We start from the raw sequence: 17,835 nt of genomic DNA on the forward strand, positions 1-17,835 counted from the left end.
AGGCCAATTCATTGTATGGGTTAAGGTTAGGAATAGGGTCTTTACAGTGTCTCAGGTGTATTTTGGTTCAGATGTTTGTTCCCACTTGACCCCTGTAGGCTAGTTTAGTTCCTTGCAGATCTGTCCATGCTAATTTCAGATAGTGTCACCACAACACTGAGGTGCTGTTTACACGGGAACGAAACGGGTTGTATCCGTTACTTTTCTCTTTCGTATAGCCCGTTCGTTCACACGAGGCCGCAACGGAACCGCGGAATCGGACCCCTAAAACGCCTCTCCCCAGCTCTGCTGCTCACTGCTGTAGCATGGTCAGTAGCTACTGTCAGTAGCTACTGACCATGCTACAGATGTTAGTGCAAAATCTACAGCTCCTCTACCACAACCATCAGCAACAAGTGGACATGGAGAACTACATGAACTAGATGTTGCTAAATCCACAGAGAATAAACAGAAGGGCAACCATGCTCAGGGGTCTTCTTCGCTGCTTTTGGTGCATTTTGTGGCGGAAGTACAGCGCCACTTACAGGCCCGGCATATGTACTACAGCTTCTCCAGCGGGTCGAGCGCTCTCGTGTAGGGACACGTTTATTTAGCCGTATCCGTATGAACGGAATACTTTTTTGATATTGAATTTGTTTCGTTTGCGTTCCCGTGTAAATGGGGCCTGAGGCTGCTTTAAAAGGCGTTGTGTAAGTCCTGTACTCGAGTCTTTGCTGCTGACGGGTCGGTGGTGGAGCCCAGCTATATATATTCTGTCATGGGGGCACTGTTTGAACAATATTGTCAGTGTAGCTACTGTAGTTCTGCAGTTCACTATACCCATTACCTTCAGAAGTTGTTGATTCCATCACTTTTCCTTTATTGCCGTTAGGGGCTAAATTCTAATTAGTCCCAAACTTTGGTTTATGAACCAATGTTTGCTAAAGTAATTGCCATCCGCCTAAGCTGTATTTTGTGTTAGGTGGGAAAAAGCTAATGTTAGCACACTGACATTGGCAACCCTGGTAAATATTACCTGCTTTTCATCAGCAAGTGAGTGTGCTGATGTAAGCATTACGCTTGATTCTCTGCTGTGCCTGAGAGCAGCTTCACAGCTGCTGGCTCTACCTTAGGCTTGTTTTCATAACTTGTTTTCAAAAACATCATGATACTCCAACTATGAGAAATCTCGTTTGTATATCATCTTATTTGATAAGTTAAGGCTTGCTTTATTGATCCCAAATTGGGAAATTGTTTTGTTACAGCAGCATGATAAACAAGGAATTGCACATGTTAAAAATAAGAATCAATCAATAGAGTATCACTATCACATATACAATGTTGTGTGCAAAAGTAGTCGCTGTTTTTTAATTAAAATATAAATGCAATGAGGAAATTAGTTAGATTATGTCAAGAAGAGCCCATACCATTTTCCTGTTAGTTAAACTCCTGTCTGTCTTATTTTGTTGATTTCACTGACGTCCAGCGCTGTGTCTTTTAACTTCTTTCCTTCTTTTGAGCTAGTTTTCTTATTTTTACTGGGGACCATTTAGCCATCTTTAATCTAAAGTCTCCTGCTCACCACAAATATACAATAAATATTCAAAATATATCCCACTGTGTTTTTAATGGAGGAAACTAATGTCCACAGCTGATGTTAAATTGACCAGACTTCTTTCTGCGGATTGATATGACTGCACATAGTCCCTTAATCTCTGCTCTCCTTAGCAGTGGTCTCTTATCTAGAACTATCAACCTCTGGAAGGTCCAAATTGACCAATGAGCATTGAGGCTACATGCTTTGTAATAACTTATGTTATACATATCATATGCACATCTGTTGATATATACCAGTTAGTAAAGCTTTCTAAACATTTCACTGGCAGTAATCATGCTCCTTAGTGTATTCAGTTTCATCTTCATTAAGTCAAGTCTTGTGTGAATATGATTAGATTGCAATATACAGGTAATATTGGCTGACTGGGAGTTGTTGTATGGCTAGTCTGGGATGATGGTAATAAATGGAGCGTCACATTTTATGATTAGTTTCTACTTACAATGATGACCTCACATTGTCGCTGTTATGACTTGACCTTTTCTCATGTCGTATGGAGGTAAAGAGCCTGGGAACACTGTAATACCCTGCGGTTCGGTGTCTGGGATTGAACTCCTTTAATCCTCAGAATGTAAACCCCTATAGCTGAAGCACAAGTGGAAGAGAGGTAGTCGTGATTATAATCACTGACTGGCCTCAATGAAAACACATTTACAAAACAAGCCTCAGTCTCTAATTTAGTGAATTCCATTGCTCAGGCTGAATGTGTTTTTCATAAAGTCGATGTAATCAGAGTAAATGCCTCGAGCACTTACTTATTCCGCATTGTTTGTAGCAATATTGCATTTCTATAGACATGAGCAGTGATCCAGCTAATGCAGTAAAATCATAGCCTGGAGGTACAAAAGAGGCCATAGCCTGTAATCTGTCCATCTGAATGACACTGTGAAGCACAAAGAAAGGGATGCATTTCAAATGTAAGCCTAGAATAAGTCTCTGTGTGCATATAATACACAATAAAACAGGACCATTGAAAAAAAACCTTCTCTGATAAACTTATATTGTCAAAAATGTTTCAGTGGACGGATCACTTTTATTTTTTTCCATAGAAATCAAATTCATCAACTGGCTTTTCTTATAGTGAGATAAAGTTTGTGAATTTGTGTCGGGGGTTTAAATGACAGTGTTTACGTGCAGATTGTCAACAAAGCATTAAAAGATCCCTGTTCCTCTCTGTGCTATGTCACTGTGCCACTTCCTCTGCATATGGCTCATACAGAAGCATGCATAATTCATGAGGCTTAAAGAAGGAATTGCATCCTGACTGTTTTATTAGCATTTTAATCCCTTTGCAGATTAAACGCTTGTGCCTCAGTCTGAAAAGCACATATATAACTTTCCATGCTTCATTTGCTCTTTCTACACCTTTTTTTTCATTCTGAGAGATCAAGAAAACATGTAATGACACTTACAGGTGTTGTTTGCTCATGTATGTGTCACCTGCATACATATGCTGTTCTGTATCATACCATTGTAATGTGTTGCCAAATGATTTTAATTTGGAGTAAACAACACTCACCTTGTAATGCATCATTTAGGTGATTTCTGTAAAGAAATGGCTTACTTCAAAGAGGGCTCAATTGTCAAGTTTGTAAAGCTCTCTTTTTTTCAATAATCACGCAGAAGATGAAAGCTGCTTTTTGAATTCTAATTTAATTTGTTCAGTCATCCATTAAAACGGTTTGTCTGTCTCTCCTGCCACCAGTCCAACTTCTTCTTCAACTCTCTCTCTCTCTCTCTCTCTCTCTCTCTCTCTCTCTCTCTCTCTCTCTCTCTCTCTCTCTCTCTCTATCTCTCTCTCTCTCTCTCTCTCTCTCTCTTCTCTCTCTCTCTCTCTCTCTCTCTCTGCCTCTAGAAAGCTGTGTGGCAAATTGGATCTCCAGCATTGAATGACAATGAGTAAAAGGGGAAAACATACATATTGAGGCCACAGTGAACTCAAGCAATTAAATTAAAAAGTTATTAACTTCGGAATGAGGGGCACTGCTCCCGTCAGCGCCTGTAGCCAGAGTTCAAGGAGACAGACATACTGATACCGGAAGAGGGGGGAAGGGAAGGAGACAGACATGTTTGGGGGGGGGGGGACCAGGAAGATTTTAGAGGTGAGGGTGAAGGTGACAAGCCCTGAGCAGTGATGTGCTCTGCAAACTGTGTTTAATATCCTCAAAAACTTCCCTGGCACCTGCTCGTTTGATCATTAGACCGTTATCGTCTCAAGCAAAGCACTGGCTCATTGCCACACTCAACGCCTCAACCTATCCCTAAGTCAGCATCATTGTAGTATTGTGAGGCTAATTTCCAAGGGAGTGGGAATCAAAGTTAATTAAGCTTTTGCTGCGGTTTGCACGAATAATATGTAATGGGCTGACTACTAATTAACCCTAAGACACTGCTTCCGTTCAGCGCAGCAAGTGATATTTGGAACTATGTCTGCTTTTACTTACACACTTAGCACTGTTCTACCAAGCAGAGCTAATAACTCTACTATATGATAATGGTCTCACGCTCGTGATAAATGGTAGAGTGTTTGCTTTAGTGGTGTGTAAGAACTTTAAAATGCTAACAATGCATTTTAAACTGTTTATCATCTATGTGTGTGAAAACTGCATGTTGGACGCAAAAACAATGCAGAAACAGTGTTGAGAATTGACCATTATTAATAGAGGCTTGAATCTCTTGGGCGAAGAGATATAATCCCTCCACCTGGTCCTAGGTCTACCCCTTGGTCTCTTCCCAGCTGGACGTGCCTGGAACACCTCCCTAGGGAAGCGCCCAGGTGGCATCCTAACTAGGTGCCCCGAACCACCTCAACTGGCTCCTTTCGACGCGAAGGAGGAGCGGTTCAACTCCGAGTCCCTCCCGGATGACCGAACTTCTCACCTTATCCCTAAGGGAGACACCAGCCACCCTGCGGAGAAAACCCATCTCGGCCGCTTGTATCCGCGATCTCGTTCTTTGGGTCATGACCCATCCTTCATGACCATAGGTGAGGGTAGGAACGAAAATGGCCCGGCAGACAGAGAGCTTTGCCTTCTGGTTCAGCTCCCTTTTCGTCACAACGGTGCGGTAAAGCGACTGCAGCACCGCTGCCGCTGCTCCGATTCTCCAGCCCATCTCACGCTCCATTACGATTATCAGTTTTTTCATTATTTATTTCATAATTTAAAAAAAGGTCAGGTCATTAGCATTGTGTCCTTTTTTAGTGCTAATAGGAAACATTGAATTTCAGTCAATAATTGATCACATGAAAAATACAAATTAAGTTTACCATTGCTTAGAGATAGACGGAATACATAAAAAAGAACAAAACAAATATCCAAGTGGATGTCAAACATTCCGAGATTAGCTAGCATTAATAAATTATTTGCAAACTTTAGTCATGAAATATATTTTTATCCTAAAACACAGAAAATATTTCATCATTGTTTTTTCACGTGGTTGCATCTGAATAACACTGCTACCTGTGTGGCCTTTATGTAATTCCTTTGCTGATTATAAACCTCACTTATTGTGCAGGGCGCATGCATTATCATTACGGCAATATGTATATTTCCTATATAATACCAAGAGAGTAGACGCTGAGATAATGACAAGGTAGAAAACGGGAGCAATCAAATATCATTTGTATTTTTTTAAGCATGTCAGACAGGAAGAGAATCATTTCCTATCCCTTGTGTATTCTCTTAATTTGTTCTTTCCACTTTTTTTAATGGAAAGTTAAACCATAATTTCCTTTTTTCTGTTTCCCGTCCATTTTCTCAATCTGACTGACCTTCATTTTACCTTAATTTGCTACCTTGCAGCTACGTTCCCCATCTCAAACCCCACCACTCACCTCTAATTAAGCATGAATGGAAATCATGTCATGTCCAGGCAGTGTAAAACAAAATGAAGAATGAGCATTTGTTTTTCCCTGGCCACTGCAGTGCATCAGGTTCATTCAGTGTCTTCCAAACCCCATTAGCCAGTAGAGCCATGTCAAACAGGGGCAAAGTCGATAAGCACAGCCGGAAAAATAGCATGCCAGCCAACTGCGCTCAATGCTGCAACTCTGTAGTTATGGGTGCTTCAGAATAAAGGCCCCATAGTCCTCAATAGCTGCTCTCCAGCTAGCGGGACAGTGCAGAGATAAGCCTGGCAAGTAAGGAAAATAAGAGATGAAGTGTAGTGTGAAGGCAGAGGTTATCACAGGTGGGACACTGAAGGTGGGATGAGTTACAACTGCAGAACAGAACTGCATTTTACCGAACCACCTGGCCTTGTTAAATTCTTGGTAATTAGAAGCTTTAATACACAGTTTCATTGATTGCACATTGCTGAATAGACCAAACTCCGCTCTGAATAGTCTTTTTTTCCAGTAGTCATGCAGACACCATCCATGCAAGCGTTAAACCAATCAGGAACACATGTGCAGCATATTCACACCAGATGTTCCGTTAGGGTTTATGACCTCTCCATGCCTCAGCAGTGTGTCTTTAAGGTCTGTAGGCACAGTCAAAGCAGGTGGTCTTAATCCCAAGACCCTTTCCCTTTGAATCAGGAGGATGGTGTTCATGCTGACAGAAGAAGAAAGCCCCTGAGAAGCAGCTCTTTTTTGAGACGACTTAGTTGGAATCTTTTACCGCAGTGCTATTTTAGGCTGAGAGATCACGCTAGGTACCTTCGGAGAGAGCCTCAGAGGGCTCAGTAGTGTCATCTCCCTCTTAAAACTAACCAATTAAGCCACTTTATTCACTGGCTGAACAGAGAATAACGCTTAACTAAATTGTTTTACATTTTAACTACTATCAAGCTAAAGAATAAAAATGGTCAAAGGTTACTATACAAATTCTGCACAGCCCTATTTCACAATGTTTTTGTGTACAGTATAATGGGAAAAAAACGAATTGTACTGACAACACCGGCAATTATGCACCGTCATTGTAAGTGTCTGAAAACAACATATTAGAGATTTTGCTAGAGGATTAGGCTTTAAACACCTTGTCTAAATCAGCGAAATATTCAGCCTTGACATCGAAACTCTTTCAGATGCTTTCCGTCACTAAGGAGCCAGACTTGGTTAGAAACCATAACAAACGACTTGATCAAGTGAAATATAAATATATAGGTTTTATTTCACTTCTTTCTATAGTTTTTTCAGACACTTATACAAATCTGAGTCCTTGGCAAGAACTAACAATTTGAGTGGAAGTTCATTGATGGTGCATTAATGCCTGGAAGGGTTACGTTGCAGTCTGTTTCACAGATGGCAACAGCAGCGTTCTTGCTCAATACTAGACCAATAAAAAGTCACTTAGACACAAATGTTGGGCAAATAGCATCTGCGTTGACCTGAGCTTCTCTTTAAAGGACTATACAGTACCATCTATTCTCATGCAGTTGTCAGCAGGGACTGTTTCTCCTTATGTTCTGTCGCACTTTTTTATGTGCATGTTTATGTTAACAGATGTAACATAAACCAGACTTTTGAAATCAGTCTAAGACAAGACTGGGAGTATCCAAGGATACAGTTGCAAGAAAAAGTATGTGAACCCTTTGGATTCTCCACACATACAGTAGCGTTGTGTGTTCCTTCCAAGCAACTCAACTTTGGTTTCATCTGTCCACAGAATATTTTGCCAGTAGTGCTGTGGAACATCCAGGTGCTCTTTTGCAAACTTCAAACGTGCAGCAATGTTTTTTCTGGACAGCAGTGGCTTCCTCCGTGGTGTCCTCCCATGAACTCCATTCTTGTTCAGTGTTTTACGTATCGTAGATTCGTCAACAGAGATGTTAGCATGTGCCAGAGATTTCTTTAAGTCTCTAGCTGACACTCTAGGATTCTTCTTCACCTCATTGAGCATTCTGCGCTGTGCTCTTGCAGTCATCTTTACAGGACGGCCACTCCTAGGGAGAGCAGCAACAGTGCTGAACTTTCTCCATTTATAGACAATTTGTCTTACCGTGGACTGATGAACATCAAGGCTTTTAGAGATACTTTTGTAACCCTTTCCAGCTTTATGCAGGTCAACAATTCTTAATCGTAGGTCTTCTGAGAGCTCTTTTGTGCGAGGCATGGTTCACATCTGGCAATGCTTCTTAAGAATAGCACATTCAAAACTGGTGTGTATTTTTTATAGGGCAGGGCAGCTTTAACCAACACCTCCAATCTCGTCTCATTGATTGGACTCCAGGTTGGCTGACTCCTGACTCCAACTAGCTCTTGAAAAGTCTTTAGCCTAGGGGTTCACTTTTTCCACCCTGCACTGTGAATGTTTACATGGTGTGTTCAATAAAAACATGAAAACATATAATTGTTTGTGTGGTATTAGTTTAAGCAGACTGTGTTTGTCTATTGTTGTGACATAGATGAAGATCAGAACACATTTTATGACCAACTTATGCAGAAATCCAGGTCATTCCAAAGGGTTCACATACTTTTTCTTGCAACTGTATACCCACTAATTTTCATCTAGTTTTCACTCATAGCCAAACATGTCTGTAGGATGTATCCTCTTGGGAACATGTATGTCTGTATATATCACAGACATGCTGCTATCATGATAAAGTTACGGTATGAATCTTTTACTACTTCATTGGCTGAAATAGGCAAACTTTGCTCTATTTAATAGGTGTTATCTTATGGGTTTCAGCACTACAAAGACCAGCTGTAGTGCCTGGAAAAAAAACATGAATGAATGAACCCATCACATGTGTTTTCAGTCTGAAACCCATCTGCTCCAATCTCCCACTGCCACACTTTAAAGACCCCTCTGGGGACAGGCTTCAAAACGTACAGGATTTTAAAACCTCAGTTTCAAAACCAGCCAGGAAACAGACAGAAAGTTTCTCCTCAGCTATTTGTTTTAAAGTTGGTTCTGTTACGAGGGAGAGATTTCTCATGTCAATTTTGTTCTCCCTTTACCTGGCCGCACTTTTATCTTCCACCCCACTTCCTGTTAGCTTTTCTCTGTTTGTGTTATCCCTCCACACTTTCTTCTCCCACCCTGGCTTCATCCTGTCTTTACCTTTGCAGTGGGATCAAACAGAGGAGCTTACATCATATCAGGGATGGGAGCTTTGCCTTCCGCCATCCATTATACCCAAGTAGTGCTGGCTGCAGGTGTTGTCTCTTTTCTCATGTTTCTTTCATATTTTGGCTTTCAGTCTCCATTAATCCCCTTCGTCCTTCACCCATCTTTCTGACATTAACTCCATTTCCTACACCATACTCATTATCTGCCCATTACATCTGCTCTATCCCCTGCCGTTACACCATCACCCCTGTCTCCTTTCCTTGATCCACCAACTATCCATTTCCACTTTTTATTTTCTTTGCCAACTTTTCCTGTTTTATGTCCTCACACCTCTTCCTTCTCTCAACTAAAGCCCACTTTGTGTTTTTCCTCCTCGTGTCTACTTTCTTGTACCACCAAGTGTGGCAGCCACCAACACACTGACTGAAGTGGCTAACATCAATAGCTAACATCAGTCTCAGCCTGTTGGCCCTGTTTCTTCATCCCTATCTTTTTTCTCTTCCAGGAATGGGTGACTGCCACTGACCTGCTCATCTCTTTGGACAGGCTTAACACCTTTGGAGATGAGTTCTTCAAGGACGCTAAAGTGTTGCGCTCGTACTTCTATGCCATCTCTGACTTCTCTGTGGGTGGCAGGTAAGAGAGGACAGAAAAGGCTGCATAGCCAACACACACTTTCTTGAATGTTCAAAGTTTGTCTCTTTTAACCTTGGATTGTCGGATGAAATTGAAGTTGAGCCAAACAACAAAAGAAAACTCAAAGGCTGGTGGTGTATATATTGTTGTGCCATGGTTCTTCTATTTATTGATCAAATCATTTATCATTTGAGCACACAGCCCTATCTATTACTAAATAAATGTATGTAATGCTAGAGTTTTGGAGGAAACACAACTGCTGCAGGAATACAAGGCATACGATGCAAACATTTTAATGAGCCCAATGTTAATGTCTTTTATCTCACATATTGTTCAAGTATGCCTCATAAAGCAATTGGTTATGGTTAGGTAACGATTATAGTTTTGGTTAAGTTTTTTCAAATTTGGCATGTCTGGTCTCAAGGATTGTCAGTATTAAATAAATACCACAATCTTCTTTATTTAAATATCATTATTATAAACATTTTACATGAAACTACACCTAATGTTATAACGTTTTTTTCTAAATCAACTTGCCTACAGGAGCAATTTGGGATTAAGTATTTTGCCCATGGGAACTTGGACATGTAGACTGCAGCGGCTGGGGATCGAACCAATGACCCTCTTATTGGTTGACCTTTAACCCCTTATCCAACCTTGCAGTATACAGGTTTGCAGATATGCCTGAAATAATAAATCCTTCTCCTTTCAGGAGACTGGAACTTTGTAACCCAAGTAATCTGTTTCGTCACAAAGCAAGAAAAACAATCAACAACTTTTCCTAAAAATAGGTACAGTATGCAAAAAACCTGCTGTCCGTCAAAATACAATTAGATGTGAATATATATTATCCTGCTTCCTCCTTCCACTTCTTTTGGTTTATTACTCAAAGTAATGAGAGAAGACGGGGTGCCAAGGATCAGGCTGCACCTTGGCATCTCACATATAAGTGGACAATTAAATAGTCGAGATGAAGCCTTCACACTGAATATAAATCTGATCTGACACATGTCATAAACACTTAGGATCACTGCAGTGACAGGACAAGTTACCCACCAGTGCCACAGCACCTGGGGGAGAGACCCACATGACAACACGTTAGCCTTGTGCTTTCTGAATGAGTAAACAAGGCTTTACACCTCAGTGCTACACCTCGCCAAGTCCCGCTCACAGAAGCTGTGAAAGACTCCTCGTCATTAATACAGAATATCAATGCAGCCATAACCCAAGGTGGACTGCTGTCAGAAGAGATGGGCTAGAGTTCAAGTGGAGACAATCCATATAAATGAGGAATGCTGGCAATGCATTTGCTTTTAAATATATTTGTATTGGCATTTCTTTATTTTTCAGCAAAAGACATTACCGAAATGTATAACCCCCCAAAGAAGAAGAAATACAAATAAATGAATACAATACAGTTACAATTACAAAAAAAGTACTTAAATTAATAACGTAAACAAATATACATTGAACAATAATTCAAAAGAGAAAACTGAAATAACATAAATGTAAAAAAATGATGTAATAGAATGTGAAATTGTCAAAAGGTTAAAACAGTTACATCATATCCAATCATATCTTGCCTATTAATTGACAAGGTCGTTTCTAGTTCCGTTCCAAACAATATATTTCCCCCATAATTTATAGAAGGTATTAGACTTTCCCTTCATAGCATAGGTTGATTTCTCTAAGGCCAGACAATGAGAGAAGTTTTTTGGTAATGCATATTTTCATTCTAACATACAGACTTAATGTCTTTTGAACTTCACATATGCTGCCTGCTCATGTCACCTCCCTCCCTTGATATTCAGTCAGAGTGATCACAGAGCAGCTCACGTCTCCTCCAGCAGAAGATCTGATATGTGGATTGGAAGCACTTTGGAGTGACTGGGTTGTTGTCGTCTCAGCGACAACAGAAATAACTGGGTCTGAGCCTCAGGCAAGCATGCGTCTGGATCCTCGACAGCTGGCTACATTTGACAGAGCCTGCCACTCAGCGACAAGTCCCCATCCCCTATCACAGCCACTTGACAAAACCCGACGACAGTGCCAGGAAGTATTACACACAGGAGGGCGTAGCTGCCACCGCGCTTCACTGGAAATAATAGGCTTTCCAAATGCAGGGAGAAGAAAAGGCAGCAGATATTAGCTATCTGGTTTGGAAAATGTACTTATTAAATCATGTTTATCTCATGATTATTTGTTCAATTTTGATCATTAAAAACATACATATATTTAAAGATACACACACATTAAAAAAAGTGTATTTATATAGTCAAACGTCACAAAACTACAGATTAACAAACATGTATGACAGTTTTAAATGATGAATTAAATTACAATAAAAACAATGAAAAGACAAGATAGAACATGAAATACAAATAAAATAGATCAAATGAAATGAGATGAATCACAACAGAAAGACAATAAAAATACAATAAGAACTATCAAGTTCTTCAGCACACCCTAACAGTTTGGATAATGTCTGCCTCCCTAATAAAAATAAATCTAAACATAGGAGTTCACATAGATAAACATTAACTGTTACTATTACACAGTGTATAGCATTGAGTGGAGTTTTGAATAGTAATGTTTCTGAATGGAAATGAACACCCCACCTCATCTGAAGCCATATTATAACTGTGAAAGATGATACCATGAAATCCAATTTACCATGGAAATCCCTTCTCACTTTCCCCTCTCCACTGACTGTGTGTGTTTCTACTCAGTCAGTGAGGAGAGTCAGAGACAGAGCAAAGTTGTTCTTCATCCTTTCAACATAACTATCTGTCTGTGTTTCCCTCAGATGTAAGTGTAACGGTCACGCCAGCGAGTGTTTTGAGGGGGAACACGGGGGGCTGGTGTGTGCCTGCCAGCATCACACGGCGGGAGATGACTGCCAGAGATGTCACCCCTTTTACCAGGACAGACCCTGGGCCAGGGCCACGGGGGACTATGCCAACGAGTGTCTGAGTGAGTAGCTGCTTCTGGACCTCCGACACACACACAGCGGGGAGAACCTCTCGTGCAGCTTCTGCATTTGCTGCATGAGAGAGTAGATACTATACAACAGCATGGCAACGGTTTCATAGCAATTGAAAGGCAGGGTTCTTATAATGCTGTAAATTGAATGCTTTGTTATTATGTTGAACAGAGCTTCAACAGCATTTGTTGCACAATCTACCAAAACTAAAAAGGTATCTCAGTAACTCTGCCTTTGAAAAAAAGTTCACTAAACACACACTGTGAGTTGAGTGTAAGGCAAAGCACTTTCAATTGCCTTGTGTTAATAGGTGCTATATAAATGAACTTGCCTTGCCTACAGTATAAGCCATTGTATTAGTAGGCCTATCTGTAGAGAATGTCAGTTTCAATAAGAACCGTACTTATAATTTGCTTGGAAGTGTTTGTGTGCTTCCGCTCCCTGCAGGCATACTCGGCAAGCCAAACAGGGCTGTTTTTCTCCTATATGCATGCTGCAGATAAAAGTGACTAATGGCACATAATAAGGCGCTAAAACACTTCAGCCAACAGTGATGAGTTGCACCTATACGAATGAAGATAATGACATTTCAACTTTTTTGCTCGCATCTTGTTAATTGCAGCTGCGGCACCTTAGAGCTTCACTCTTTCACTTGGTACTTTTCACAATAAAAGCCCTATATATACAGTACACTGCTATGTGTTTTGTCTGAGGGAACTTTAATTGACACAGAGCCTTTCGCTTACTCAACTAAATAATTGACAGTACATTTCGCACTTATCTCTGCTAGGCTGCTACCTGTTATAGGCAGCAGTGTGTCATGTGGATGTGAACGTGTAAAAACCTGTTCTTAATTCAAAGTTGTTCTATTCCTTGTTGGAACTTAACTTGTTCAAACCATAGACTGTATGGTTCAAACACAATACGTTACAATAATGAACTCCTGTTGCATTATGGCTTCGTGTCCATCCTCTACTGTCTTGCATATTTACAAACAAAGTAATGCAAATAATTCTGAATCAAAGTGAATTAGCTGAAGTCTATAAGTACTGGCTCCTTCGTATGCACATAATGTTTGCAGGCATCCCCACTTCATAGCGTCTTTATATATGAATTAGTGTTATTATTGTTATTATCAGCTTTAGCTCATCACACTGCATGTTAACTGAATGCTTCTGGGGAGCAATTGTATTTGGGCTAAAACCCATAAAAGAGTGTTTTGATTTTGTATTGTTTCTGAATTCCATTAAGCAGCAAGCTTGTTTTAATTACTATTCGTGGTTCCAAGCAGATGGCGTCTTGAATGAGAACTGCACCCAACTTAATCAATGTGGTAAATTAATAAATGAACACAAACCATGTAAAGGAGAGACAGAATGTGGAAACGTAATAATAAATGCTCAATGTAATTGCACATCTCTTCCCTGCACAAAACTCATTTTGTTTCCCCACCAACATTTTATATTTCCATTTTTTACAACAGCCATGATAATATTTTCTCTCCCTGACATAGATGTATGTGCATTTGATTTGCATCCGTGAAAGGAAATACAATAAATGAAACAAGTAGTAAGATATTAAAGTTGTTTTTATGTTTCAAGGGTTAGGGTCAATCTTATATCATCCATTGTGGGCCAAGGTCAGAAAGGTTTTCGATTACTAAAATCTCAACAAAAAAAAAACATTTTGGACAGTTTAAAGAATCTGCTAACAAAGGATAACAATATTTCAATATCACCTAAACAACTAGAGTATAAATATGAATTAACAGTACTTTTTTTTGTACACAAGTCGTTCATAAAATGATCTAATAATATACCTACAGTAGTTTGGCATTTTATATTGGGGAAAATAAGCCTTTCATGTTTCTGTACCTTAAGACGATGTATTGCTTGGTATGCTGTAAAAATTGACTACAGTTGCTGTTATTTTGTCCACGTTTTACTACAGAGGGGTGAAAGTGTCATGATGGTCCCGCCCCCACCGCTGCTAGTTATGGGAGAGATGTCTTCATGCTAACAAATGCAGGCAGAGCTATCAGAGGTCTGAGGTGTGAAACATGTGTTGGCTGAGACTTTTTTGATACCTCATGTTAAGTTTGGGGTTCCAGCAGCGGCACCATTTGAAGTGTGAGACTTTTTCTGCTGAATGTAATTTTAGACGATTGTGAAATAAGGTGGAAGGGGTGAGGCGCTCTTTCAGAAGCCGGCTGGATTGAATAAAAGGAACACGACCTTTGGCTTTGCAGGAACTGTTAAAAAGCAGAAAATGAAAAGTCTTGCATGGCTTTATTTTTAGCGCATGACTCAAATTGCTAATCTTCAATACATTTGACATGTGTGCCACTCTGTGCACGTGTTTGCTTTGTATTGCTGTTTGCATAGTGCATCCATCTGCCATCGTTTACTGTAGCACTTCGAATGCATGTTTGGTTATGAATGGATTTGGACCTAAAATAATCTATAAAAGCCATTTAGATTAACAAAGCACCAGGGGAAATGATTGTGTTTCACATACGTTGTGTATTTAACAATGACATATAAAACTATTGCACAATAAGCTGAAGAATATCAGTGGCTAGAAGTCGGGAGCTTAAAGTTATACATGCTAAATAGTGATCTTTCTAGTTTTGATGATCACTGTTCTTTTTATAATAATTTAAATGTTTTATTTAATGGTTTATTTGGCAGGGACAACGCACAGTAATGAACACTTAAAACATTCAAATGTATCAAGCGTAACAGTTCCAGATTTAGCTTTGAGCTCATTTCCATCCTCAGTCCCTCACATAAAACATTTAAGGAAATTACATTTTACAAACATAGAAAAAACAAAATACATGATATGCAAAAAGTGCAAAAGAGCAAGAGCAGCACACACGAGTATTTATGACATGGTAATACAATATAGCAGCTACGACATATAAAGTGCAAGAGAAGATACAAGAGCTACATAAAGTGCAAGAGGAGATACCCCTGTGTTAAAGTGCATTTAGCGGTGATCGCACGTCTGTTTGTTTCTTAACCATTCTTTGAGTTGACCTTTGAACCTATTGAGAGTGGGACAATCCCGTATCTCAGTTGGGAGGCTATTCCAGAAAGAGCTGCCTTTAACGGAGAGGACATTTTGTCCAAAAGTGGTCCGTCTGCGGTGGACCTCACAGTCTCCTCTGGTTTCTGACCTAGTGCAGCGTCCAGTGTGTTTTCTGTGGATGAATTCCCCTAAGGAGGGGGGGGGGGGGGGGGGCAGTCCATGTAAACATTTATAAATAAAACACATTATTTTAAAAGACTTAAAATTGTAAAAACTTAAGAAATTGTGTTTTTCTAGGATGGTTCAGTGGTGGTATGAATGTGGCTCTCTGTCAAAAACCTTGATAGCTCTCTTGTACAGCCGTTCTATGGGTTTCAGGTTTGTGGCACAAGCAAACGACCAGTTTGTCAAATATATCATATTTCTTCTTGTAACTTCTGACACTGTTTGTCTGTATGTACGTGAATTCACTGCAGAAATATTATTCTTATAAAGCAATCCTTGCATTAGGTATTTAACAGTTATCAGAGATCAGAAGACATTCAGTGATTAGAAGGAGCTTTAAGTTCTACATGCTAAATAGTGATCTTTGTTTTTTCTTTTTCTTTTAATAATTGTCCTTGCAAAATATTGATCATTTCTGACACCGTTTGTATTTATTTATTGCATTCACTGTGGTATTTAAAAACAATCTTCCCAAACAAAAACAACACTGTCATTTCCAGCTTATGTAAATATCATTTGCATATTTTGTAAAATGTGAGAATATAGTCTGTATATCTTTTTTGACATGCCAATATAGTACATAGAACAGCTAGAATGATCCTAACTGTAATTCAGGTGTTATATCAGGCAGTAGTTTAAAAGCTGAAGCACAGTGCAGCAGCAGATCCAGATATAGTTATGTATATGGCACGCTCATGCAAATAGAGGTAGCAGCCTATTGACAAATGCTTTACAACATCGCCTCCAATTATTGAGGCACAAAGGAGACATGTTGAAAGGTGGTGGTAAGTCCAAACACGTGCGGTGCAATTATTTCATCTTTTTACAGTGAGCGGTATCGCTGCTTATTGCAATTTCATACAAATCTGCCCAAAATGTCAAGTGTCTCTTTCAAGCAGCATTTGAGCTAATAATCTTTTAGCAGAGGGAGGATAAACTATAACAAGATCATGACCTTTTGTGGCTCAGAAAACCGTGCAATCCAAGCATTAGAAAACAATTGTGATAAAATCTGAACTTTAGAAAATAAACACAAAGTGGCATACAGTTAATAGACTCCCTAATGTCTGCACTGCAGTCTTTTTGCTTCCTTACCTCTTCAACTGTAAATCCTCTTTGGCACCGCATGCAGTACACCTAACTGAGAGGCTTTGCAATGTACTACTCAAATGTGTGGTTATATAATATCATATAAAGACATTCTGGAAAATCCAATTGCAGCACACTGTTTATAAAACGTGTCTCTTAGTCAGTGTGGTTTTTAAGTATGCAAATAATTTGAATCAAGCATCACATTTTCTAAAGATCAAATAATGTAGTGTTAGGTGACCGGCAATACACATCAACCAGATTGCCAGGAATAGTAGCAAGCACATTCATTCAAACATATTAAAGTAACCCCATTGTGACCCTTGATGGAAAGTGTCAGTGTAATGCTTTGGTCAATTAGGCAAATTAGCATTGTCCTCCCACACGCTATAACACAATGTGCTCTAGTAATGCAGTATGGTTGCTTCAGTTTTTGATTCTGTATTTATATAGAGAAAAAAACTCATCTCATTATCAAAGTAATATACATCCTGCCCACTGAGCACAGCCGCATGTCAATTGTGCTTATTGTATTTTAAGATAGCAGACTGCATGAGACTTCTTTTAAAAGGCAAAAAGATGAACAGCAGTGAATACCTTGTGTGATTATTACAGCTATCTCCGCTATTGTTATTGTGTGAATCGTTGTAGCAGGTGGTAAATGGAGGCTTGAGGGGGGCTTTTTATGTAAGTCTGAGTGTTTTCATTGGTAATTCACAATCGGTCGAGGTTGTTCATCACAACTTGATATTGGACTGCTGATTTGTCTGCTCGCTGTTTGCTTTGTGCTCTTAAAACTAGGTGTGGAGAAATATGCAAAGAGTATTTCTGTGTGCGTATCTAGGGTGAAATAGGGTGTCATTACCATCAAGATGCTCCCCTCTGAGACTGAAATCATTTACAGCCCGAGCAGGCTGCTGCGGGTCGTCATGATTTCCGTTGTTTGTTTGATGCTGTCATCGGCTTAGCCCGAGGCGGTTCCAGTAAGAAGACACTTTAAATCCTTCTTTTTGCCACTGATTTAAGGTTGAAGGCTGCAGTCGTAGCTCGGAGACTGTGATAATGATTTGGAATATCAGCAGTACACTCATAATACTGCAGATCATTATCATCTGGGCCTCCTGGTAGTACTCCCACTGTGAAATGAAATGGATCTATAATAAAAAATGAAGTCAAGTTTAATCTCCTCTTGTATTTTTCATTTAGTTTGATTTGTGAGAACATGTTCTATCTTGCAATTTACAAAATAAAAAACATGA

At 39.6% G+C, this 17,835-nt stretch overlaps 1 protein-coding gene across 1 annotated transcript in view; it reads left to right on the plus strand.

The window, feature by feature from the left end:
* Positions 1 to 17,835, plus strand: part of lamc3 (laminin, gamma 3) — a 133,013-nt gene that overhangs the window by 25,725 nt on the left and 89,453 nt on the right. Inside the window, exons 3-4 of the mRNA XM_034238942.1 lie at positions 9,116 to 9,246; positions 12,053 to 12,219. Of these exons, the coding sequence (XP_034094833.1) occupies positions 9,116 to 9,246; positions 12,053 to 12,219 (298 nt within the window). The remainder of the gene's footprint in view (positions 1 to 9,115; positions 9,247 to 12,052; positions 12,220 to 17,835) is intronic.

This window comes from Gymnodraco acuticeps, unplaced genomic scaffold (assembly GCF_902827175.1).
Source record: "Gymnodraco acuticeps unplaced genomic scaffold, fGymAcu1.1, whole genome shotgun sequence".
NCBI classification, from domain to species: domain Eukaryota; kingdom Metazoa; phylum Chordata; class Actinopteri; order Perciformes; family Bathydraconidae; genus Gymnodraco; species Gymnodraco acuticeps.